General features: G+C 43.0%; 1 protein-coding gene across 1 annotated transcript in view; it reads left to right on the top strand.

Moving 5' to 3' along the window:
* Positions 1 to 26,913, top strand: part of LOC111868337 (short-chain dehydrogenase/reductase family 16C member 6-like) — a 72,070-nt gene extending 45,157 nt beyond the window's left edge. The window contains exons 3-8 of the mRNA XM_023858892.2: positions 2,459 to 2,587; positions 15,832 to 16,071; positions 18,519 to 18,636; positions 21,777 to 21,894; positions 24,902 to 25,015; positions 26,168 to 26,913. Coding sequence (XP_023714660.1) covers positions 2,459 to 2,587; positions 15,832 to 16,071; positions 18,519 to 18,636; positions 21,777 to 21,894; positions 24,902 to 25,015; positions 26,168 to 26,291 — 843 coding nt within the window. The 3' untranslated portion in view covers positions 26,292 to 26,913. The remainder of the gene's footprint in view (positions 1 to 2,458; positions 2,588 to 15,831; positions 16,072 to 18,518; positions 18,637 to 21,776; positions 21,895 to 24,901; positions 25,016 to 26,167) is intronic.
* Positions 26,914 to 27,190: the final 277 nt, after the last annotated feature.

The following is a 27,190-nucleotide window of genomic DNA, read 5'->3' as shown; positions in this document are numbered from 1 at the left end:
CAAAGACCTCGCGCCCTCCACGAGAAGAGAGGGGAGGGCAGTAACTCCAGTGGAGGAGTCCAGACACGGGGTGCAGGTGAGCCGCAGCACCGGAAGGAAGGGATACAGGCAAAGAACTCTCGCCATCCACGAGAAGTGGGAGGAGGGCAGTAACTCCAGTGGAGGCGTCCAGACACGAGGTGCAGGTGAGCCACAGCACCGGAAGGAACGGATACAGGCAAAGAACTAATAAGTGACGTAAAGTCGGGCAAAAGGCAGTCACGAGTGGAGCCCAACGGTTACAACTCGACCGTCATACATTCTATTGAAATTAGAAACGTTAGGATTGGCTCTCCATTTGCAGTCTCTCTCGCTGATTCAGTTCCCTGACCCGAACATTATTTCGAATAATTCGCAACTCTGCTTCCCTTCACTTGCCATGTAAATACTTCGAGTCACTGAAACAACAGTCTAGCTTAACAGGCCGTTCCGCAGAAAAGCCTTGACACTGCAAAAACCTGCAAGCAACATTGTACAATATCTGTATATTACTCAGTCGACAAAATTCTGGCGCAGACTGCGTGTTTCGGCCTGTCGAGCCTTTACAATGCCCCTTACTTCTATGCACTATACCTCCTTGCACTGACCAGGTTTATGCAGTGGCAGTTCTTTGCACTGGTACTTTAATGGCAGACTATCAAGATTAGAACTATTGTATGGAAACATAGCTCGAATATTAAAATTGACCTTTTAAAGCCCAGTGCTTCAACACATTAAAACTCTGCCATCTGTTAGAACAGCGCAGTCTCCATGGCGACTGGCTACGGGCTGGACGGCCGAGGGGCCCACTCAGCCTCCTAACCAATGGATACCGGCAGTAATTTTGCCGGGGTGCGAGGCTGACCACCAGTGCCGAGGTCAAGAATACGTGAATCTATAAATCCACTTGATTAGTTAAGCAAACAAAACAAAAACAAACTCCGTGATTCTTGTCCGCAAGCGAACTATACCGACAGAGCGACCGCCTCTTGTCGGTGAAGTTTGGTGCCAACTTTAGCGGATAGAGGGTGTCGCGTGGTCAGCGCAACGAACCCCACTTCCGTTAATTTCGGATTTCTAGACCGGAGCCGCCATTTCCTTGAAATAGCTCCTCAGTTATCATCACGAGGCTGAGTGGACCCCGTTTCAAACCCACTACTTCTCAGACAAAATCTTGTAGCGCCGGGAATCGAACCTGGACCTCTGGATCTGTAGCCAAGAGCTCTTGACCTCTAGACTACAGAGGCGGTTCGATTAGTTAAGCACAGAGACAAATTTACCTATTTTACATTTACTGTACCACAGAGTGTACCTGTGTTTCGTATGGCTCTCCCAATAAAGTGCAACTATTTCCGTAAACAGCATTCACCAGTTGGTCTTTGTAGCAAACATGTGACGTGTTTCCAGCGACATACTGCCGGAGGGTTTAAATAATGTTTAGAAGACATTCGGTCTTTGAAGGATTAAATACCGTGATATAAGATAATTTTAAATATATTTAACTTCATTTTCAAGTTTCAGAATTCTGTCGCTGGAGAAGGTGACTAGGTTCTGGGGGAAGGGAATGGAAGTGCTATATATATTGTCACGTAGTGTGACTATAGACGGGACTTGGATTGGTGAATGGATTTGTTAACCACTTCTACACACCACTCGGAACTACAAGCAATTACAGAGCCACAGCTAATCTCCACAACTCAAAAATTACCACAGCACCCACTAAGTCTCTTCCAACCTGCTGTGTTTTCACCAGCCGTTCCCAGTGCAAGGCTTCTAACAGTGGAAGCTTCTTCAGGTTCACGCGCTCAGATCCTATCTTCACAGCCTCCCATGCAGAAATCAACTCACTGTCAACTAACTTTGTCCTTTGCTCATAACATCTCGGCACGGACTACATAGATATTACCGTTCTTCTACTGTCTCATTTCCGTTGCCGCAGGAACGTGTTTACCGAGCCTTTGCCCAAAGAACTTCGCGGCGTGAACCATATAAAACACACTTCTTCTATTGTTGAGTGCGTGTATGTTGCGGGCGTTACCTATCAACGGCCGCTGTTTGAAGAGTCACCGCTTAGCAACGGGTCTATACGCCACATTGCTTCATCCAGTTCTTCATTTCCGAGGGCTGTGCTTGCGACGTCTGTGATCGGTCTCACCTTCCTCCCGTGGTTCGGTTTGAATGATGTTTACTCTCCAATAGCTCCCGCTGCTCCCTCCTTAGGGCCTCTCGTCCCGAGCGGTTCCCTGACAAGGTGCGAGTCGGTCTAGGTATACTACCATCAACCTTCTTTTCGACAACACGACACACAACAGGATGCAAACAATAAATATCCTTCTTTCGGTCGATGTTCCTACATCTCCGACTCTTACTCTGTGTGTAGTTTGTTTATACTTTTGTGAGAACTAAATCAGATCTGATGTGTCATTGCTCTCATCATTAGATAACGGGAGCAGGTCACGGAATCGGCCGACAATTGGCGATCGAGTTCTGGGAAAAAGGAAGTACGGTGATCTGTGTGGACATCGACGAGGAAAGTAACCAGTTTACTGCCCGCACCATCAATACACGGGTGAGTACAAGCGCAACTACTATTTCCTGAACTGTCGACAGTTACTCAACTGTTCAGTTACTTCTCTGTTGCGACGGAACCGAAAGATTCATTACCGTTGAGCCATATCATAATCTAGCGCATTCCTAATCGTGTTCTCGAAACCCGCCCAACTTCCAGTTCAGTATTATCCGTTCACTTGCCTGTCCGTCTCGTACGTAATTTACCATTTTCATTTTCAAGCAAGATTTTCCACTCCTGGATCCCCCCTGGCATCCTAAGGTTTAGGGCCATTTCGGTGTTCATTTTTTTTCATTGGCACTACAGCCCCAGTGGGCCTAGGCCTACCTCCATGAACTCCGTTCACTTCGGTTTTTCTAGATCTTACACATACGGTAGGACTCCTTGGGCGAGTGATCAGCTCGTCGCAAGGCCTCTACCTGTAGACAAACACAGAAAAACGCATACAAACATCCATGCCCTGAGTGGGATTCGAACCCACGATCCCGGCTTCCGAGGGAGCGAAGAAAGTACATGCCTTAGACCGCTCGGCTACCGTGACCGGCCGGTGTTCATTTACTGTAATAATTGTTAGACGAAGGCAAGTCTCTTAACACAAATTATACTCACAGAATTATTGGGTTTTTTTGACTTTTTTCATCGTCCGGAATTCCAGATAATAGAGGAAACGAAGTTTCGGAAACTGGATTTGTTTCCGTCTTCAGGTGAGAAAGGAAGACACCTACTCAGTTAGGTCCCCTAGAAGGAGCTGCACCATTGATTGAGATTAGCTCTTTCTAAGGGGCCCACCTGACTATGTGTCTTCCTTTCTCACCTGAAGACGGAAACAGATAAAATTTCCAAAACGTCGTATCCTCTATTATCTAGAATTCCGGACGATGGAAAAAGTCCAAAAATCCAGCAATTCTGTGTGTCACCCACCATCGTCAGAGCCCTTTAGAATCTACAAATTATACTCTTAACATAAATTCCAAATACAGTAATTTATTAAAACACAACAGTGTGACTGCAATTTGAAACACGAATGTACTTATAAGCAACGTTATTTCTATGGTTCCACAACAAACGTTAAATTTATAAGCTCCAACAAATAACAAGAAATTGTAGTTCCTGTTCAAAAATGTATTTTTATAATTCTAAACCAATCAAAGTGCGAGTAAGGCAAACTAATGCGCGGAAGTGTATTTTACTTTTGTGAGGTGGCTCAATTTGGACACTAATATTTTGTAGATATTCTATTTCGCTATTGTTGGCTGCTGGCCCTATATCTAAGAAGAAGAGTGACAGTGACCCTGTGTCTAATGTTCGATATGTTTCTAATTTTGTGCCCCATATGTTCAATATGTTCTCTCAGCAATTCCTGCTGCACCGAATGCTGTAGACTCTGACTGCACTCTGCACGAACGTTGTTCCCGAGGTTGGTACGTGTGGAATTTGTGCCCCATATAACTGTCCTCTTAGTGGCCTTACGTTGGGCTCCACTTAATCTTTTGTAACCGTCCCTCCTACCTCCCGCCTGCGGCTCCGTCTGAATAGTAGTGCAGGGAGTGGGAGTCGATGGCGATCGGCCCCTCTGCTCCGAGGACCACTTCGACGCTGCCCTACCTGGTGTTGCCGCTGCTGAAGTTGCTAGGTCGTAGCTGGTTTCGGCTTGACCCGGCTCCACCGCTTCTTTCTTCAGTTGATATTATTGGGGGTTGGATTTCAGGATTGGACCTGATAGTATGGGCGCCAGCAAACAGTTTGAGGCTGTATACGGTTCATAGTAAGTGGGGGGAAGGCGTGAGCATGTGGAAGCTGACGGTGGGTTTGACTAGACAGTGGAGATGAGTCTCTCCTCAGGTCGGGTACGGGTCAGGCTCGGACAAGTGAGGGTGAAGCACTGTACCACCACAACACTTTATTGTTCTTCTTCTTAGAGACACTCGGCTGCGTAAATTCTCACAATCTGATTTAGTTGCAGCTTACAAGCAGCTGGTGTTACACTTACACTAAAATACACTCGATCAGCTCGCCTAATTCCTCGGTGCCGCGCTCTTGTTGATTAAGCTAAATCTCAGTATGACTCGTTATAAGAGCAAAATTTTGTACTTCTTAAAATTATCTTTTAGCGCGTGTGATGCGGGGTTTGCCTCCGCCAAGTTCAAAAGTTGATAGACGACTAAAACCTTAAACTGACCTCTCTGCCGAGCCAGAGGTCCTAATTGAGTTGTATCTGCCTGTTCTCCTCTCCTCCTAATTTCCCTGATAGGCTGATTCAAATAAGAGGAGTTGGCTTAATTTTGGTTTCGGCCAATGACAAATTATTTTTAAGGGAATTTCGCCCTAAAAGACCAAACGGCGAAATTGACAGCGATGCAACTTATGAGGGGTTGCTAATAATCTCCTGGCACTCCCACCTTTGACTTACGGCTGGTAGAAACTGTCACTTCTCGAATTCTCAAAGTGTCTTGCCGCTGTAAGGCTAATTCTCAATTTCTAAAGAAACTCAGTGGGGTTCCTTGAAGTATCATTTCTGCTCTTTTGGAAAATAACACCAGATGCTTGGACGCAAGAACTAGCAGATGTACTTGTCCGCGCAAGTTTGGTCTATTTGCTCATCGCCTATTCCTTGTTCTTACAGTGTGTCTTAAATCTTTGTTTCTTCATAAATTCTTATTATTAACTCTATCAGCTACTGAAATAAAAAAGGAGGGGGAGGATTTCGATGGTGCGGTTACACCCATACGTTCAACATGTTCTCTCAGCAATTCCTGCTGCACCGAGTGGTGCACACTTTGATTACCACTCTGCACACACGTTGTTGCCGAGGTTGGTATGTGTGGAATTCAATTCCTTTTCTCTTTTAGTATATCTGCTATTGTCTTGTGACATGATAATTTGCTTGTTATATTTATTTTGTCGTCGATTAAAGTGTAGTTTGATCTGTTTATTACCTATTCAATCACAGCTGTTATTCGTTGCTAGTATGATATTCCTGGGACAGATATCGGTGGGTGTGCTGGCCTTCGGTTTCTGCATGTCGCAGAGTTTGAGACTTACAAGTGGTTATTATGTGAGTTGAGCTGTTGTTTGATCGTTGAGGTTACTTCGAAATCCGGTCCGACCTTCATCAGGCTTCTCTCTTTCCTTCTAAGCGAGCTTGACAATGCTGCAACGGATTATTTCTTTCTTTTGTGCTTTTTCTTTAGGCTGAAACACTTAAGTTTTCCATTATCTCTCTTGCGGTGAATGTTCGACTGCTTCACGAAACCATTTCATAATTGCCGTTTCGTGAGGTTTTCTATTATAAATACCTGACTTCTCTTCTTTCTGTCCAGAACTGCTCCTACATGAATTACGTGCATTCTCCCGTTCTTTTACAGGGTGATTCATATAGAACCGGCCCGACGAAATGAGGTGTAATATAAAATATACCATACAGATATTAAAGTAATTTACACATATCTTATCTTGGATTGTGTGCCGTGATCAGAGCACGTGTTGAAAGTGTCCGCCGTTTTCAAGTAGGCATTAGAAACACTCGCTGTTCAACAGTGTACTCCATGACTGTCGCCTGCGCACTGCAGACACGTTTCGGCATTGTCCTTGACCTTGCAGCATAAGGGCTGCCACTTGCCGGATCATGCGCACACCATTCGACTCAGCACGGCCCACGGATTATTATGTCGTAATTGTGAGCGGTTATATGCATCACCTGCGGAATTATTAGCAAATTCATCGGGCCGGTTCTATACGATTCACCCTGTATATTTGCAGTATAGATACTTGCAGAAACCTTTTCATTTTTTATTTAAATCTTCAATAAATTGATGTGCATGATCGCGTCTGCCATGTGCATTATCGTCCACGCCTAACAGTTTGCATCTAACCGAACTATCTCTGCTAGTTCTGTTTTTTTTTTAATTCGCTTAGTGGGGGGTGGAGTCCAACTGGGTCCACTCGGCACGGCGGCCACTGATTGGCCTATTGTACCTGCCCCGGGTGATTATGGTGATGGAGACTTTGGTGGAATGAAGATTGGCAGGGGAAACCGAAGTACTTGGAGAGAACCCGCCCTAGCGCCACTTTGTCCACCACAAATCCCACTTGACCAGACCCGCGGTGGGAAGCTGGCGACTAACCGCTTGAGATATGGCGCGGCCTGCTAGTTCTGTTAGTCTCTATCGCAAGTATTGCACATTATTTCTTAGAATGATGGATGGCCTACAGTCATTTGATACTGCGGGGACGGAAGAAATTGGGTCAAGCAATAGCGTCTCTTATGGTATCTTAAATAGGCCACGGCCTCTAGCGTCCACTAGTCTTAGGGAAGAACAGAGACTGAGGGAGTTTGAGAAGAGATTGCAGAAGAGAATATTTGGACCCAAGAATTATGAAATAATGGGAGGTTCGAAAGGGACTTCATTTCGTGTGCTCTTCGCCTTATATGATAAGATGGGAGGACATGTGGCACGCATGGTAGAAAAGAGGAATGTATATAGGGTTTTGGTGCGAAAGCCAGAAGGGTGGAGACCACTAAGAATATGTAAGAAAGTGGAACCATGAAGTGAAGTTTAGCTAGTGCAGTGCCATGTTAAGCTGCCGATCCCTGAGGCTACAGCAACAAGGTGAACACACAGTAATCATACATCAGTATGTACACAGTGCAAATAATGAGGTATTTAATTACCTCCCTTTTTATAATCAACCTTACCCATCCCTTGCTTCCGAAGGAAATTCCCTGTAGTTCGGGCAGGGTGCTGGCAACTACCGAATCTTCTCAATCGCCCCCCCCCTCCGCACATTAATGGCGTAACATTAGTAGTAGACAAACAGGATGGGGTGGTATGGGCTGGATTCTTCTGTCTCAGGAAAGGGGCCAGTGGCGGACTCTTAATGATGTAAGTGTAAGTGTACTTATTTCCTATCTTCCAGTGATAAATATTGCAATTTCAGCAGATTTTGGGGAGGAGGGGGTCTGCTCACCTAACTATACGTCGTAATGTGCGCCCTTCAAGATCTCCCCTTCCTTTTAATCACTTTTAGCCTCAGTATTCAGTGTGATTCCAACTTCATTGTCTTTTAAATTCTTCTTGCGAACGCTTAGAGTTTGTGGGGCATCCCACACACATCCCATCATATTGCGCTGTTCCAAAACTCTTGTCCTTTGTCCTGAGCTTCCGTTCGGCTGTTACATTACAGCGTGAGAGCACGATTGTTATGCATAGCTCCAGTCTGAAGGGCCGGCACGTCCATTCCGTAGAGAAGCCGCTTTCAAGGCCCTCTGCAGCACAGTCTTTCCTTTTGGCAAGCCTGCAACCATGCATTTCCAAGCAATGTCGTGTGGATAACTAGGGACAATAACTACTTCCATCACGACGTGTCACCGATAAGACTCGAGGTAAAATAAACAAACGAGAAACGAGAGCTATAAGAAGTTAGCTTCAAGGTTACTGGTTCCAGATTTAAACCATCTACAAATAATTTCGCAGTTTCGACATTTGCGTCTCTCAGCTTTTCACGTCTGCGCGCTCCTGTATTATGAGCCGCGTTAACGTCACGCGAAATGAAGGAGTGTCGGGTCAGGGTTACGTTCTAAACATAAAGCTTATATCCCAAAATCGCGTAAAGTAACAGTAAAGTAAAGCTACCCCTGTACCAGGCCGTGGAGGCCCATAGGGTTGTGAGACGTTGAGGGTCCCACATTATCTAGACAATCGGCTCAAAGATGGTAGTAAGGTTGTCAGCCTTAAGCCGGGTCCAGACTTGTTGCGTATCCCTGTATCGTATCTCCGTTGCGTATCGTCCGATGCAACGCGACAAAATTTTGCGTCCAGACTTGTTGCGTATCTCCGTTGCGTTTCAACCGATGCAACGCGATAAAATTTCTCCTTGGCAACGAAGAAATGAATCTGAGCCTCGAGCCAGATTTCAGTCAGGAATGACTACACCCAACCTGACGGTAGCAGCGGCCGAGTACATCTATCTTCACTATGCTATAAAGGGAAGAAGAACAAAATCACGACGTTTGTGGATATCACCGATCTATGCCAGTAGGAAAGTATACAATGGGTCCAGTCTTTTGGCGGACTTAAATTTTCAGTCAGTCAGTGGGATGTACAAACATTTCACAAGGATGCATCCGTCAGATTGTAATGTTCTGTGTTTCGGGGATTCCAAATAACATCCCTCTTTTTATATTCATCAATTAAATATATAATGCTCTCTTTACTCCACTCCATTCAGAGTATATAAACAGAGAATCACAAACAGAAGAACGCACACTGGTGATGACTACACTCCAACTGTCTGGAGCTGATAAGCAAAGCGCGATGCAGCCGCCTACACGTCCAGACTGGCACCACTGCAACCCGAGTCGTCCCTTTGATGCGACGGGAAAAGACCGCCAAGCTAGCGAACAGCCCGTTGCGTATCATTTTCCAATGGAAGGATGATACGGGATACCGTCCACACTGATACGATACGGGGATACGCAACAAGTCTGGACCCGGCTTTACGCGCCGGCCGCGCTTTACTTCCCAGGAAAATTATTTAATTAATTTCTGGTACTCATTTCTGCTAGAGGCTGAGTGAACCCCAGGGCCTAGTGCGGCTGGAAGGATTAGGTCAATTGAAAAAATCCAATGACCTCATGAAGTCCCCATCGCCCGTAAAGTGCAGGCTTCCGTATACAGCCTGTAGTATGTATGGGCGCCACGTTTGAGACTGACACAGCCAGTTGTTCCTGCAGCGTTAGAACAGATCGCGGCTTCTGCGGTTGCGCGCGTACCAGATTTGGCTTGCTTTTGGGGGCCACAGAGTATAAAAAAATACCTACATTTAAACATGCGGGAAGTGATGCAATCAGGGAGCATGCTTTTTTTCATTGTTAGTGGGGTGGGACTAAGCCCCTTGTACTGCGGCCACTTCTGACCTATTGTACCAGCCCCAGATGATAGGTGAGGGTGATTGTGGAGCAATTGGTGGAATGAAGATTGGCAGGGGAAACCGAAGTACTCGGAGAAAATCTGCCCCAGCGCCACTTTATCCACCACAAATCTCACTTGACCAGACCCGGGATCGAACCCGGGCCGCCGCGGTGGGAAGCCAGCGACTAACCGCTTGAGCTATGGCGCGGCCTGGGCGTATGCTTACTGAACAGAACGGCGAACGGAATCGGCGGCGCTTTTTAAATTTCCACTTCCATTGTTATCCCAGAAATACCTCAATTAGTGCTTGCTTATTTTCTGCCGCGGGAACGTTCTTACCGAGAAGTTGCCTAGTAATGAACTTCTACTCTGACTTCATTATTCACTACTCACTCTACTTGGTATCGAATATTCATTCTTTGTAGTTTCAATATACTCTCGGCTAGCCAAGTGACAGTCAGCATCACTGAATATTATGCTACTGCTGGGCCAACATAATTTGGTCACCCCATCATCATCTTGGGTCACGACAAGAATGGTAAAGAAACGTTTCTCAAAATATATTGTTCTTTCGATGCTACTGAATAACATGTACAGTACACTGGTGTACGGGGTTACTAACTAGAAAATTGCGTTACGTCAAATCGTTAAACAGAGCTACGTGCGCTGTTTGAACAAAACCATAGCTCACTCAGTCCCCTCATGGTGGCAGCACCAGTTCCTCTGGGACCTCTCTTTCGTCTTCCGCTCTTCTTTGTCTACTTATTGTACGTTTTCCTGCGGTTCCAGGTTTGTGGACTTCATTCATTCATCAGTAATCTGTCAAGACGACAGGTCCACAGTCTCTTCCAAAACAGTTCCTCCGCTTAATGCGATCTAGAGCTTTCTCCTTCAAATGAAAATATCCTCTTCTGTCCCCAAGGTCATCCAGCATCTTCTTACGTCTTCTTCCGCTTCTTCTGGTCACTTCTATCCGCCCCTCTATCTTTTCTTCAGTAACGTCTTTCAGAAGGCAGTTACCGCGTAAGATATGACCAATCCAATTAGCCTTCCGTTTTCTTATTTCGTGTAGGATATTCCTCTGCTCACTGACTCTAATTAACACTTCTTCATTTCTCACATAATCGGCCCAACTGATCTTCTCCATCCTTCTCCAGCACCACATTTCGAAGCTTTCCAGGTGATTCTGATCTACTGCCCTAAGTGTCCAAGTTTCAGCCCCATACAGAGCCATGCTCCAAATGTAGCATTTCACTAGTTTCTTCCTCAAATTTAAGTCCAATTTGCTGGTAAAAAGATTCTTCTTCTTGCTAAATGCAGCTTTTGCCATGCCATGGACTTGTGCGTTAATATAATTAGTCTAGTTTTGCTCAGACAGACCAGTTCTCATGCCTATGACATAACGGGTACATTTGGCAACAGGGAGTCTGGCAGAAGCAATGATCAAAATCAGATAGGCAGGAGGTAAATAAGGAAGTCATTACATGCAAGCGGGTACCCTGACATTCAAGTTATAACGCCTTCAGCACTTTCTTAGGTAATGCACTCAACAGTCGATTAGTTAGCTCACTGACTATAGTAGTATATACTCGTACAATTAAATCTACTTGAGTGCTATAGAAAGGCTAATGACATTTGATCTTTTACACGGAGTCACCGATTATATAAATTGAGTACTTTTTTCCCCCCTTGGCACTACAGCCCCAGTGGGCCTAGGTCTACCTCCATGAACTTCTCCGTTCACTTCGGTTTTTCTAAATCTTACACATTCGGTAGGACTCCTTGGACGGGTGATCAGCTCGTCGCAAGGCCTCTACCTGTACACAAACACAGAAAAACGCACACACACAAACTAAACATCCATGCCCTGAGTGGGATTCGAACCCACGATCCCGGTTTCCAAGCGAGCGAAGACAGTACACGCCTTAGACCGCTCGGCTACCGTGACCGGCCAAATTATGTACGTATGGATAACAATTTGATGTAGTCCATGACTTCTATTCCCCCCAAAAATATAGTTTTTGTGCCGGAGTACTGTAAAGATTCTGTCTGTGGAGTCCTCACCTCAGCTGTCGGTTTCACTGATCCCAAATCCCGAAAAATTTCTTTCGTCTTAACACCACACGGCCTGCAGAAGTTTGTTACATCGACATGAACTTAGGACACGCTTTCAGAGCCCAAGAACTGAAGTAACAAAATTTCCGATTGGTAGAGAGAGCACTATGGTGATACGTTTAATTTTAGCATTGTGACATGACACCTGGATGCCGGAATAATCCATTGCTAGCCAACGGCCAGATAACACATACTCGTATTTTCGGGACAAGTTGGAAGAGTCCATTGCTGAGCAACAGTTCGGTGAGAACTTTCCAGTGGAAACGAATAAACACAGAAAAAAACAGAACAACAGAGGAACTGTAAGACATGTTTATCTAGATTCGGTTCGCCTAGAAGTTAGTTCAGTCGAGGAGGCTTCAATCGCAAGTGAAAGAGCTCAACCGTAGCCCTACGAGTCATAGGAAGCGACGAAAAGGGAAGTCTCGAATCTAAGACAGTGAAATATGGTCGCGAGTACCACAGCACTCAGATCTGAGAATGACTGCGCGGGCGAGGGCCAGCAGCAATTGTGAACGACAGATCCGTCCTCTCGTCAGAGAGAGCGCCCCACATCAACAAACCCGCAACTGTCTGACAGTAATAAAAATCTGGTCTTAAGCCCAAGTTGGCTGCTTTATTCCAAGAAAGACTGGCCGACTGACCGTCGGTCGTAATATAGAATTCAGACTCAGACTCGCAAGCGAGTCTTCATTCGGCATTCGTAAGGGATTCTTTCGTTCGTCGTTCGTCATTCGTCACAGCAGAAGAGAAGACACTCGTAATCCAGTAAGGAATGGAGCGAGACTAAAGGCTCGTCCACGTTACTCGTGCTCGTGCTCGTGTGACTCGCTATGCTCGCGAGTAATGTGGACGATATGACAAGTCACGAGACAAGCAAATTTTAAAATTTTAATTTAAAGACTATAGCCAATAAATTAAAATACGACTACAGCCTATACACACTACGAGTAAATATACGGATCCTTACGCGCCGAAGCCTGGCGAGCAACTGAAGTATTGTGGACGAAGATTTACGAGCACAAGTGAAAGCCAGACGAGTCTCCCGACGAGCACGAGCACGAGTAATATGGACAAGCCTTTAGACAGTCACTGACTGTGAGCTGCTATAGTTGATTGTCATTGTAACAGAAGCGGCAATAAATCCAATTATCTAATTCAGAACCCATATAATTCATCACGCAAACCCCTCATACGTGACAATATATTAATTAATCGGAGACAGTAGTGATTTGTCGGTTGCTCACAAGAAAAGTGTAACCTTCCTGAAATAAGTTGCGATAAACTGTTTGGCGACAAGGGGCCTGAGTTCCGTCCGTCGCTATCGAGTTCTAGAAGTTTACCGAATTATATTACTCAAAACACAACCTTTGACAAGTTCCCTCAGTAATTTAGAATAACTGCTATGTTCTATACTTAATATTCAACTCCTTTACATACCGTTGCTTGTATCACGTCACAAATGCTTTTGTGCAGTAAACGCACCTGCGTTCCAGCGGTCATCTACCTTAACTTAATGTGAAAGTATGAAATCTGTCTAAACTCACATGAGAATTGATTAATTATGATGGCGATCATGCAACAGTATATTCTCATCAAGTAAAATACTCATAAAGTTGCGGCTTTCGAAAGAACATGATTTGAACTGTGAGTCACAAATTGTAGCCACAAGTGAAGCGTTAAAATATAGTAACTTCAATTCGTAGCACGAAGAAAAATCAATTAAAAATACTGTATTCAAATCAACATTACTTTACTTATCTAAAAAAAGTCATGTATAGAATGGTACGCGTGACGAAAATGAGGGGATCTAGTTTGGATTATTATATTTATTAGCACCTTGGTTACAAGTTCTCTTAATCACATCTAAATATACAGCTATCGCTGATTTACACACACACTGGTCCTCTCCTGGTACCACAACTGAAAGACAGGGACTACAACAGTCTCGCTGAAACACACATCCAAGTATTACACATCAATGAAGCCTCCTAACCACACACCAGGTCTTCACAGGCCGACTGCTTATTATTCTTCCACGACGAACCTTCCGTGTCCATCTTCCACCGAGAACTGAACTGGTGGCGCCGTTCGTCTTTAAGATAACTCCTTAGACGTACCACACGGAAAACACCGTCTCCCATTGTTATGTATGCATGTTTACCGCTGCGTTGCCTGGAAACAAACTTCTACTCGTATCTCTGTGCTTCTACTCGGCGCAGACCACATAGAAAACACAGCTTCCCTTTTATTGTTGCCTCTATTCGTGTTTACAGAAGAGCTGTTGTCTAGCAACGCGTTTATCAAATCCGTTTCATTGCTCCCTCCTTAAGGCTTCTCGTCCTAAATAGCCTAACGGTGCATCACATTTCCTCCTTTCCGGGGTTGTGCTTTCAACGTCTTCCTGCAAGTTGTTCTTTACTTTTCCCCCGGGGTGACTATTCTTCAACCGCTACCACGGCTCCCTCCTTAAGGCCAGCTAGTCACGAGCTGTTTCCTGATGGGATTCCAGTCAGTTCAACAACTCACCATCATACATTTCCTTTTTTTTTTTTTTTTTCTTTGTGGGGCAAAACTGTCCTGAGTGACCGGTACTCCCATATTTCCGGCTCCTACTCCATGCACAATCTCTTTTTTCGTTTCGGAGGGGGTGACCTCTCCACAAGGTCCATTTCCTCATTTTCCGAAACACTCTGGACATCCCGGATGCTCGCTTCACCATTTCCAACTCTAGGGTCTTCTTGAGTGCTTCTTGGCCGGTCCTCTTCTTCCCAGAGGTGATAGCTGTCTTCAGCTCCACCCTCCCACACCGATCGTGGTTGCCCTCTTCTTTCTCACATATAGCGGTCGCTTGTTACCTAGATCCTATGCTCCTAATATTCCTTCCTTACTTATTTATGGAGCCCTTCTTCAGGAGAAGCCAAATCTGCAGCTACTCAAGAATTTCACAGAATTTTATGGAACCAGAAGGTTCATTACGGTGTTCACAAGAGCCCTTCACTGGTCTATATCCTGAGCCAGATCAATCCAATCCATACCAGCCCATTCTATCTCTCTAAGATCCATTCTAATATTGTCCACCCACCTACGCCTTGGCCTTCCCTGTGGTCTCTTTCCCACCAATATCCTATACGCATTCCTCGTCTCCCCCATTCGTCCTACATGACCTGCCCACCTCATCCTACTTGACTTGATCATTCTAATTATACTTGGAGAAGAGTACAAGTTATGAAGCTCCTCATTATGCAGTTTTCTCCAACCTCCTGTTACTTCATCTCTCTTCGGTCCAAATATTCTCAATACCCTGTTCTCAAACACCCTCAGTCTATGTTCCTCCCTTAATGTCAGAGACCAAGTTTCACACCCATACAGAACCACAGGCAAAATTATAGTTTTGTATGTTCTAATTCTTATGTTTTTGGACAGCAGACGAGAAGACAAAAGGTTCTGGACTGAATGGTAGCAAGCATTACCCGAGTTCAATGGCCTCTTAATTTCCTCCTGAATCAGGTTTCGATCTGTTATCGTTGTTCCCAAATATCTGAACTGTGCCACATTTTCAAAACATCTGTTTCCTATCTTTATGTCATGATTTAGCCTTGCATTTTGGTGACGAGACAGCAACACATACTTAGTTTTCTTAGTGTTTACTTCTAGACCAACCTCCTTACTTGCGTCAATTAAAGTTTGTGTGTTTTCCTTTATGGTATCTACATTATCACCCAGTAGAATCACATCATCTGCGTAGGCCAACAGCTAATGTGTCCCGTTTAATTTCAGCCCCACCTGGCTTCCCTGGACCTTCCTAATGGCATACTCTAAAACAAAATTGAAAAGCAGTGGCGATTCCTTAATGACGCGTCCGTAAATTCTTCCTGAGCGGCCCTACTTTCCGGGTTGCTCACTCAACCAGAGCAAACGTATTACAAAGACTACGTTACGTTAGGATTGGTAAAATTATTACACTGAGGCTAATAGAAACGAAGACGTTACAGTAAGTTGAAGACGCGCAAAACATTCAGACCCACCAAACGGCACGGGCTGTGCTCATCATACTGCATGCAACGTTGTACGGTTCTGCTGCGACCTTCAGGGTCCTAATTTCATGACATCGGCTACAGTCACTGCTGGCCCTCAGGTACCCATAAGGGCCATGTGTACTAATTCCTGTGTGTCGTAGCTTTCTTACATGATGATCCCCATGTGCACTTTCCTCAGCACCGCCATCGGCTGGAAGGTATTGGCACAGCTGCACGAGAAGGGTGGAGACCTGCGCATGCGTACACGTGTGACGTGACGGACAAGAATCAGGTGGAGGAATTGGCTCAACAAGTGCTGAGAGATTTGGGCCGAGTGGACATTCTGGTGAACAACGCCGGCATGAAGCCGATCTCCCATATGGAGGCAACCGAAGTGGTCGTTGATGCCGTCAATGTGAATCTCTTATCTCATTTTTGGGTGAGTAATTCATTTTCTATTTCTCTATGGCTCTACAGCCCATTTTCAGTTTCTTAACCTATACACAATGGGTAGGACTCCTTGGACGGGGGATCAGCCGGTTGGAAGGCCGCTACCTACACAGAGAACAACACAAACAGAATAAATGCACACAGACATCATGCTTTGAGTGGGATTTGAACCCAAGATCTCAGTGTTCGAGCGGGCGAACACAGTTCATGCCTTAGACAGCGCGGCCATTGAGATCGGCGACTAATTAATTTGACATCCTTATTTACATAGTTAGCTTCTAACCACGACGCTTAAGAACAAAGTGCACAGAGGAAGTAAGGACAATATATAAAATTTAAGTCATGAGCCCTTCATGCTTGTACTGTTCGCTAAATATTTTATGGTGATCAATTAAAGGAGGCGGCGATAGGCTACACAGCGCGCATGAGACGTTTTGAGACTGAGCTACTGTCAGCTTCTCTAGAAGAAGTCTGCTCATTTCAGTTAGTTGAAAACACTTCCCAGATTCGCCGTATACAGTAATCCGTGGAAAGTGGATATCCTGCTATCTTTCTAGAACTTCTTGTTGCTCAGACAACTTCGAACATCAGTTCATCAGCGCTGCACACTCTGACCCAAGAAAGCCGCTGAGGTGTGACAGGCCTGACCGTCCAGAACGATATCATAAACGTCTGGTTCTAATACGGGCCTGATCACTCACCCAGAATTTGGCAGGACCGAGGAAAAAGGATTTTACAAATGGAAATGCAGCTTTAAGTCATAATGGGTACATCACGGCTATCCGCCCGTCTGTTCACGCGTCTTTTTCTTTAAGCGTTTGGATGCAATTCTGGGTTAAGAATTTACACTAAAATTATCGAGCGATTTAGTTTCAGTTCATATCGGTCCAATATAACCCCCAATGTGCGTGGTGCTGACGCTCACTTTTGTCAGCCTTCTCAAACACGACTTATTATTCAGAAATCTGTTGCATAAAGTAGTGTATAATTTGGCGGGTAAGACTTTTGTCAGAAGCGGTTTTCGAAGTGGTATATTTTTAAATAACTTGCAAGGCATGGGTTTGATTACAGGCAGAAGTAGCATTTTTCTCTCCTCCCCAGCTTCCAGGCCGGCTCTGGGGGCCACCCAGGTTCCCAGCCAATGGGTACCGGACGCAATGTCCCCGGGCATAAAGTGGCCGGGTCGTAAAGCTAACTACTCACTAATCTTATCTCCAAGCCGGGGATGGAAGTGCGCAAGTCGTAGTGTTTTCTGAACAGCAATTTGGTCGGCTTGGGGACCCGGTGGTGGGGACAGCGATTTTCGAAAGTAGTATATGACACTAAATTTAAAAGCCCCCAAAGTAATATAAAATTAATTAACTTTTTCAATTTTATCTTTATTAATTGAAGTTGACTGTATATTAAATCAATAAAAATGCGCGGGGGACTGAGACGCGAGCGCGAGAGTGCGACAGCCGCTGCGCGCGCAGCTTAGAGGGAATATTGTCACTCACCTCCCTCACCTCCATCTAGTGCTGGGGTGAAGAATGGTGGAGCTATACATGCACTCCTCCATACTTCGTCATGGCATAGGGCTTATATAAACAATCAGAGGGGTAACTTTACTTTTACCTTACGAATAAACATGTTTCCAGTAGTACAGTACTGGTAATCCTTGTATCACCAATTTGTCTATACAATACGTGAACATCAAGGCCAGTGAGTTATGCGAATCAGCTCTGCTCATTTGGAAAATGCTTGCGGACCATTTCAAGATGTAATCGGACCTTGGGGACAACTTCGGCGGTTTAGTATTGTGAGTCCTTTAACCTCATTTGTTAGCGTTTCTTTCTATGTAAATTCAATAATACGTCTTTTGATCGACACTATATAGTCTCGATACTGACAGCCTGTATGGACAATAAGTCTCGATAATGGGTGATTCATTTTCTACTTTCAGCCCTCTGGCAATTCAAGAAGTGAATGTTACAAGAGAAGTTCGCTCTTCACCCTCCAAACATTTAAACAGCTGCCATTAAAAGACATGGCGCCTCATGAGTTCTGTTTTACCAGAATCGGCGCATGGCTACAAGAGTATATTCTAAATTCTGAAATTTTATTACTAATATACTTACAATGAAACCAATATAAATGGTTAACAATGCTTTCTCCGGGTTTTGAATCCTTGGACTTTCCGGAATTAACATTTGGAGCGGTAATATTTCAGCAGACGATATGAAGCCCAATATGGCATGCACACTTTCAAAGAACTCGTTGAGAAAATACACGTACTTCAACTTGGAATGTACCTTTCCTCTCTTATTTACTTCATGGAATATCTATCTTTGTATTACGTCGACTGCTCGTTTAGTGCTCTTTCGCAATCAGCCTGTTTACGAAAACAGACATTAAGTTGTCTGTCACTGGTGACTCCCGTTCTTCTTCTGTTCCCAGACACTGCTGGCTTTCGTGCCTGGCATGGTGAAGAGAAACCACGGTCACGTGGTGGCTGTTTCGTCTGCGATGGAACTGTCCCAAGTGTCTGACAAGCTTCCCTATTCCGCAGTCACAGGTAATACTTTTATATCACAGATAACAAGTGAAAACCATAGAGCCAATGGTTATGCCTGTTGAAAACAGAGACTCATTCGATCATGGTCAGTATATTCTGTCACGTGCAGGGGGGTACGCGTGACGAATATAACGGGTTCTAGATGGAATGATTGGATTCACTGGCACTTCGTTTACAATTTCTTTTAATTACAATTATTACAGCGCTGTCGCTGATTTACACAATTTGAATTTCACCGTTACACACGCACTATGACTCTCAGGCTTCACTAGTCGTCTCCTAGTAACGGAATTAAAACACTCTCTGTGACTAAATCTTCTAATCACACATTAAGTCTTCACAGACAGACTTCTAATTCCTCCTCAACTTCAACTGAACTGCTGTGTACAGTTGATTCGCCATTCTCTTGACTGAACTCTTGTAAGCTACAACAGGTCCTCTTTATATTGGCTCCACACGGACCACACAGAAAACAAAAGTCACGTGATCGCTATCCAGGTAGTTCATTGGTGGGCTGACTGCTGCCTAGCAACGAGCTACAACATTCGTCCACTGAAACACAGCCTCCAATGTTGCGCGTTGGAACGTGTTTACGGGCAATACGTTAATCAAATCCGTTACGATTCTAATCCAGTCAACGGTTCAACTGTATAGTGACTAATATCACTGAATTCTTTACTCTGATTTGATTCACTGACAGGATACTGATTTGACATATGCTTTATGATGGAGCGCTTTACTCCAGTATAGCACAAGTGGAACCAAGTGCTGTGAAACCTAGGGAAGCGGTATGAGAACTTCGTGGGAGATCACCACACAAATATTCAAAAATAGAATTACTGATATTAACAATTATTAGCACTGAAGCTCCATCATACCTTGTTCAAGTTAAACGGTATTGTAACTACTGGAACTGTGTCTTGGAGGAGACCATGAAGGCTACAAGAGCTGTCCTTCTACCTCTGGACAGTCCACAGCCCTTCCAGCTGCTTGAGTACTACACCAGTGCAAAACTCCATCTCTTATGTTCCTACTGGCTGCAGATTTGCTTTCAAGCAGGAGCCACATGAGGGTGCCAGCCAGAAGCTGCAAATATCAACGATAAAACTGCAAAAACAACGGAGCCAACACCCACGAATTTCATCGATTCTTATACGGTTACTCTCATAACCATGGTGCAACAGACATGATGGGTCCAAAGTCAGCAAAGACATAAAATGATAGTTTTTCTTTCATTATGCAAATGGTCTAAGGGCTCATTACAGAAAAATATGGGAGTGTCAAACACAAAACACTGCCTTGCAGACTGTACTAGTTGGACCCACCTCCTCTTCAGAGAGAAGAGAATGTAGTGTGAAAATCCAAAATGCACATCATACTCTAGTCAAAAACTTAACAAAGACTCAAGACAGAGACACTATGGGTCAGCTGAGGGAGCCTGCCCCCTGTGCCTGCACAGGGATTTATGGCCATTTGACGGACTGGTAGAGACATCTACCCTCTTACACTGACCGCCTGAAATGCTGACTTCTTTATTGTCTCACAGAGAGCAATGAAATTTTGTTCAACAAATCACAGATGTATTACTCTAAATTTGGGGAAATTTTGAAGCCGTGGTATTTTATAATTTACTTGCGCTTAGCAGATATGTCTGTGGATTTCAGATTGTGGATATTGCATTGATTTATTCTGAAAGCAGGCTTGCATTTTATTTTTGGATACAAGATTAGGAAATATAATCATGCTGGCAGACATATTAAAATAATATTCACTAATAAATCTACTTGTAATTTAGTGAGAGAAAGACGTTGTAAGGAAACATGACTGTCATAACAACAGTATTAGATAATATTCAGTAATAGTTATAGCTTAAAATGAGAAAAGTAATATAGCAACAATTAATGAATCAAACTGTTTGTTAGGGGCAAACATAAGGCTGCGCCATAGCTCAAGTGGTTATTCGCTGGCTTCCCACCGCGGCGGCCCGGGTTCGATCCTGGGTCTGGTCAAGTGGGATTTGTGGTGGACAAAGTGGTGCTGGGACAGGTTTTCTCCAAGTACTTCGGTTTCCCCTGCCAATCTTCATTCCACCAATTGCTCCATAGTCATCCTCATCTATCATCTGGGGCTGGTACAATAGGCCAGAAGTGGCCGCAGTACAAGGGACTTAGTCCCACCCCACTAGCAATAAAAAAAATAGGGGCAAACATGTATGCGAAGAAATTTTGCTATTGTGAGCTTGAGGTTCTCATGCTGTAACAGTGAAGATACTGTCTTTTGGTACGTAATGCTAAGCAGTCTGGTAGAAATTTACCGATGTGTTGAAGGATTGTGCTGTACTTTGATACCTTGCAGATTTGGGCAGCACATTCCTCCGAAACATTGGTAAAACTATACCACACAAAGAGATGTCACATCCCAGAAGACAGTGTAAATTCTTTGGTTTTTGTTTTGAACAGCACGTTTTCATTCCCACTGGCAAACAGCATAACATCTGTGAGTGATGAATTCCAAAGACTATAATGTAGCCAAAACTGTCTAATTTAAAAGCACAAGCCTGTACTCACTTGAAAAAACTGAAGAGAATCGATTTGAGAGCTCAGTCAGGATGTCCTTCCACCGGCCAAGATTTGGGTCCAGTACAATAGAAACACAGGTGGTGTTCACCTAATATCCATCCACAATGTTGAAAGTGTCAGGTGACCATAAAACGTAAGAATAAATTAGGCTGTGTGCCTAAGTACGCCATAACTCATATTGGAGACGTGGACATAAAGCCCCACACTTTCTAGACTTTGGAAATAGGAGAAAGTGAATGACAAATAGCATGTCTTAGCTACGCTATTCACGGGGAAAGAGCACATCATACACATTTGAAAAGGGACTGTGTGGGTTCCATACCCCATGATAAAGAGAGAAATCGTGTTCCTAATGGGAATCAGACTCCAAACATCCAACCTGTACCCAGTGGGTTTCCAAGCTTATCATTTATGATCTCAATTTTGACACTGTATGTAATAAAACTGTTTATTTTTTTGATAAAAATGAATAAAACAGCATGACTCTAAGGTTTTCAGTGTGTACAAATGTAACTTTTGGACCTCTCACTGTCCATTAGTAATGGACTGTGTCTGCTTCAGGTCTGATGGACTCCCTGTATGAGGAACTACGAGAGAACTCCCATAACATCAGGCTCACATGTGCACATCTGTGTGTCACTGACAAAAGAACAGACCTGTTGGAGCAGCTAGACCTTGGGTAAACCTCAAAGCACTTTAAAGTTTGAGCTACGTGATGTAACTGTTATAATTATCATCAACTCATAGTTATATTTATGACTAGATAATTCGGAATATTCAACAAGTACTGAAATTGTGCCAATTCTATCCTGGTGATAATCAGTGTATTTAAAAGTAAAGTGTACAAATAAAATGCAAAAAATACAAGAATATACTGCATGTGTGTTTGTTATAATGTAAAATGTTATATAACATTACATGCCCTCCTCATATTTTTATCTGGAAATATGTTACACGGTATATTTTCAAACGAAAACTATTCATTAGATTTATATACAAGTAATGGGTTTTGTTTTTATGTGCATTTCATTTAATTTCTTAGTCTACTTTCCTTGGTTCATGTGGAATGATGGTCTTATGTCTTCTTCAGGTTATGTGAGTCATATGCTCAAGTCAATGTGTATGTGCTCTCCTGTCTCCACCTGATATCCTTTCAACAGACAGACTTCATTTTGTGAAGCATGGGAGAACTTCATAACACTGAATTCTACCTCAGCTCTCCACTTTTTATGCCCTAAAATGCCCTAATACTCACTTCAGGAATGCACATAAGCTATAGAAGACTCTATTTAAATGAAACTCACAGCATGATTATGAAGGTATGCCACCATAAATCCACACCATTTAATTCCTTATCATTCACAGGAAAGACGGAGGGCACTGATGAAATTAATATCAAAGAAGAGAGTATGAAGTGTGGGACAATCCAGTTAGATAATGACACAGTCCACTAATAGGATTTTATAAAAAAATAATAATCAGCATTTAGTTCCCTAAGAAGGAACTATTGATCAGATGAGTAACTATCAACTGCTCTCCAAGAACACCTTATCTGGCTTTCATTATAAAAAAAACACCTTTTATGAAAATCGTGTTTGTCCCTCTGTTTGTGACCTAGTATGACCACCTAAACTGTCAGACAGACTTCTTTAAATTCAACATGTGAGACTTCTACTACAATTTGTCAGAGAATTCCAATTTTTGGCCACACTGATATATAACAAAGCATGTTTAACATAAAGTTATAATCTGACTGTTTCATATAGAGTGTATTGCTCAAATTTAGCGGCCTCCGTAGTCTAGGGGTAACGCTCCCACCTCATGACTCAAACCCGGCGGAGATCGTGGAATTTTTAAGGGCGGAAAAATTCAGGGCACAAGTCCTCCAGGAGGGACTTTAAGCTGTGGGTCCTGTGTCGTAGATTTATGGCATGTAAAAGATCCTCATGTCTCTAGGAGACCTCTGAGCAAAATTAGGCAAAAAAAAAGTTTCCCGCCCAAGTAGTTTCCAATGCCTCTGGTAGATGGGGGAAGTATCAGGTACCGAGGGTCGACCTTGTTGGCTGAACGGGGCTGATAGCATGCACCAGTACCGTTAGGGTATGGCGACTGGTAGAATATCAAAGGGGGACATACAATAGACTATTAGTCATGGTGCATGGGGAAACCCACCCCCTCCAATAATAATAATCGCTCAAATTTTGGTGAAATTCAGTATTGTAGTATTAGCAGGAGGGATGAGATTATCTGACCACATCTCTTGTTCACCAAAGGTTCCAGAGGACCCCCCCCCCTCCAGCTTTTAGGTTCATCAAGAAACGTACATCACCTAGTCAGCCACAAAAGCACAGGACCATTTTAGAAATGTTACATACTATTTATAAAACAGTGGCCGCCAGCCTGAAGTGCGACAGTTTTGGCTGTCTTAGAGACTGAGGATAGCTGGTGTGAATGTGTGTCAAAGTAAACATGGATTAGTGCATTTTGTGAATCACAATTTGTGCAAGCGCAAGGAGAAGACAAAACAGAGATGGTGCATTGAAACTGGAGTGAAAAGAACATAAGCTAACAAATAGATCTGAGGTGGCTACTAGCAGAGAGATCATAACTCTTCAAAGACACAATACTAACTTTGCATAACATTAGTCAGCAATTTTTGCGGGTTATTTAACAAGCATTGTGACTGTATAACTTCAGATGGTAGGATGATAGATGAATTGGAAAGAAGCATTTATTTCCTATTTGAAGCACTATCCCGGCATATTCCTGAGTGATTGAGTAAATTCAAAATCAAGCTCAGTCTAGATAAGAGGTGTACTGGCTGAGATTCGAAACCAGCACCTCCCAGATACAATACCTTCTCAACTTTAGCTATGTCAATTGTTAGCCATATTGACTGATTACATAGCCTATTTTACCTAAGACCATAAATGGACTTTTCTATGATAGCTGTAAATGGCATATCCTCGCAATGAGGCATGCAAAATTTGGTATGCTGATATATCGCAGACATAACTATAAACACCAATTGTCAATAGATTTTCCGTCAAGTGCAACAATATATACTTTGGTCACTTATTTATCTCATCTGCCTTACATGTTTCGGTTCCAAGGAACCATCTTCAGAGGCACTTATAACAAATTATGAAAACACTGGCACAGCTCAACATCCACAGTATGTAGTTATTTGTGAAAACTATTACATATATCGGAGTGTAAAGCACAACACTTCCCAGTATCTTGAATGCAGGTATAGCACTTGCATCTAAAAAACCACCCTCAAACCGAGTCGTCAACGTTAAAATTTAAAGTTAAAAATTAAAAAACGTTCAAGTAAAATATTCAGGCTCCTTCTTGGTGAATCGTCCCAATGGGGGGAGGCGTCAGCACGGGGTTGTGTGGGCTTGTGGTCGGGTGTATCTTACGCGATGTGTATTGTGTACTACTAATTGGTGATTAATAGTGTAACGGACCAAAATGAAACAATTCAAAATAATAACTATAAACTTTATGTGACTGCGTTATGGTGCTGTAACAATTACAATCATGTCAATAATTCAGATCTTTTGACATCATGTCTGACTTTCTATGAATTGTGACAGACTGCAAAGTTGTACACACATTAACATATAACCTCCTGTAGATTTTATGTCCAGGTCAGAGCATAACAGTGATTATGTGTGCAGGATCCCAGAGCTCTCTCCAGAGCATGCGGCAAGGGAGATCGTGAGTGCAGTGCTACACAACAAGATTACAGTCATTGTGCCCCACAACTTGCTCTTCTGGCAGAATGTTTTGAAGTATGTAATCTCAACATACAGTCTAGTTTGTAATAAATTTGTCTTGGGCTACCAGCTACATCAGTTCCGAATAGAAGTCAGATATTTCAGAAAACAGGTCTATCTTTGACATCGGGGATGGATGATAGAGATGGAGCATATCTACAAATATTGCGTGTCTGTTCTGAAATGATGCAACTGGCATTCTGAGGTGATTTTATCATTTGAATTTGCCATGACAGCTTGAATTCTTACATTTGTTTAGTAGACTACAATGTAGTTCAGTGAGTATTATTTTGTGCAATTCAGTGAGCTTTAAAGCTCTGTACTGGTGTTTAACACAGTGTAGTTTTGTGCAATTTAATTCAGTATAATGCACTTTAGTTCAGTGCAGTTTAGGTTACAGTGTGAATTTAGTCCAGTTATTGTTTCAGATCACTGTAGACCTGCTTAATTTAATTAATTTGGCAAATTTTGGGTTCATACAATTTTTTTTTAATTCGCTTACTGGGGGGTGGAGTCCAACTGGGTCCACTCGGCATGGCGGCCACTGATTGGCCTATTGTAATCTGCCCCGAGTGATTATGATGGAGAATTTGGGGGAATGAAGACTGGCAAGGGAAACCGAAGTACTCGGAGAAAACCTGCCCCAGCACCACTTTGTCAACCACAAATACCACTTGACCAGACCTGGGATCGAACCCAGGCTGCTGGTGGGAAACCAGCGACTAACCACTTGAGCTATGGCAAGGCCCTTGGTTCACACAATACAAATTACTTTAGAGTATGTCACTCTGTGTGTAGTTTATTTCAGTGTAGCTTATTATAATGCAGGTTATTGTAGTGCAGTTTAGCTTACTTTGTTTGTTTACTTCATTTTGTTTTCCATAATGTTTGTCTCAGTCTAAACACATGAGGTTGTATTATGGACATGTCTAATTCAGATGACTGGTGATTGAAATGTCTATTTTACCTTGCTGAGGTTCTTCATGATTATCTTCAGTCCTTTATGCAAACTTAGATCATGACTGCTTTCTTCTACGTCCTTTCCATTTCAGTTTTCAATATCATCTGGTTGTTCAGCTCTAGTTACTGGAAGAGTTTTTAATAAACTACAGTATAAGTACATTCCAGGTGAGGCATCATCTGATTCTACTATTCTTAATATTGCAGGACACTCCCTCAGGATGCAAGGGGCATCTGGCAGGGTATGTTCCATGCTCGAGTGGCTCCAGATGGGACACAGTCTCCTGCACCTCGCTGCAGTGTAGTTTCCAGCAACAGAATCAAGGCTTGAAACTTGCCAAGTCCCAGCAGAACCAATGATAAGTCCAGGTTGAGTGATCAGACTGCCACAGTAAACTTTATGACAACCAGATGAAAAGTCTGAATCATGTAGTTACATGCATGTTCTCAATCTCTGACTATATATGAGTATGTGAATGACACATTTTGTTCATTATGATCAGTCATGTCATCGTATTGTGCATTCTTTCGAAACACTTAGTTTGTGATATACATCAGTGCTTATATAATTTGAATAATTTATGTAATGAACCATGAATAATCTGGATAATATGAAGATTCTATATCTTTACTTACAGTCCTCTATATTCACACCTTGAAGGAATGCTTTATATTAGAAGTGTGTTTGTCTTTTATTGCAAGGAGGATAGCAAATTAGTGATATAATATTTGTATTCAGATATATCCTGGTGATCCTAAATTTCAAATCATGTGATACCTTAAACAAAAAAAATATTCATGTACAATGTCATAGCTCTTAAATGATTCATTGCCTCTCACACTGTGATGTACATTACTGTGAAGCAATTAAGTGTAAGATGTAGCGCGTTGTACTATATATGATGTTCATATCATACATGTGTAATTATTAATTAAATTTGTCACACATATTACATTCCCTGCATTCAACGTGTTCGTAATACAAGAAGAGTGAAATCTACAGGCTTATTCCAGTGGATTAAACATATTTCCCAAATGAGTTCTTTGCAACTATGCACATCACATTTGACTTGTAATTTCTTCTTTGCAGATATAAACCAAGGGATAATAGGTCTGTTGTACTACAGATGCAATGTTCCACAGAATAAGAATCATTTTGTTTTATGAAGTTAAGTATTCGCTATACGAAAAATGTTTTGAAACATAAGTTGTAGATCTTAATAAGATCTA

This window comes from Cryptotermes secundus, unplaced genomic scaffold (assembly GCF_002891405.2).
Source record: "Cryptotermes secundus unplaced genomic scaffold, Csec_1.0 scaffold1474, whole genome shotgun sequence".
Classification (NCBI taxonomy): Eukaryota; Metazoa; Arthropoda; class Insecta; order Blattodea; family Kalotermitidae; genus Cryptotermes; species Cryptotermes secundus.
This window is presented reverse-complemented; position numbering and strand designations above follow the sequence as displayed.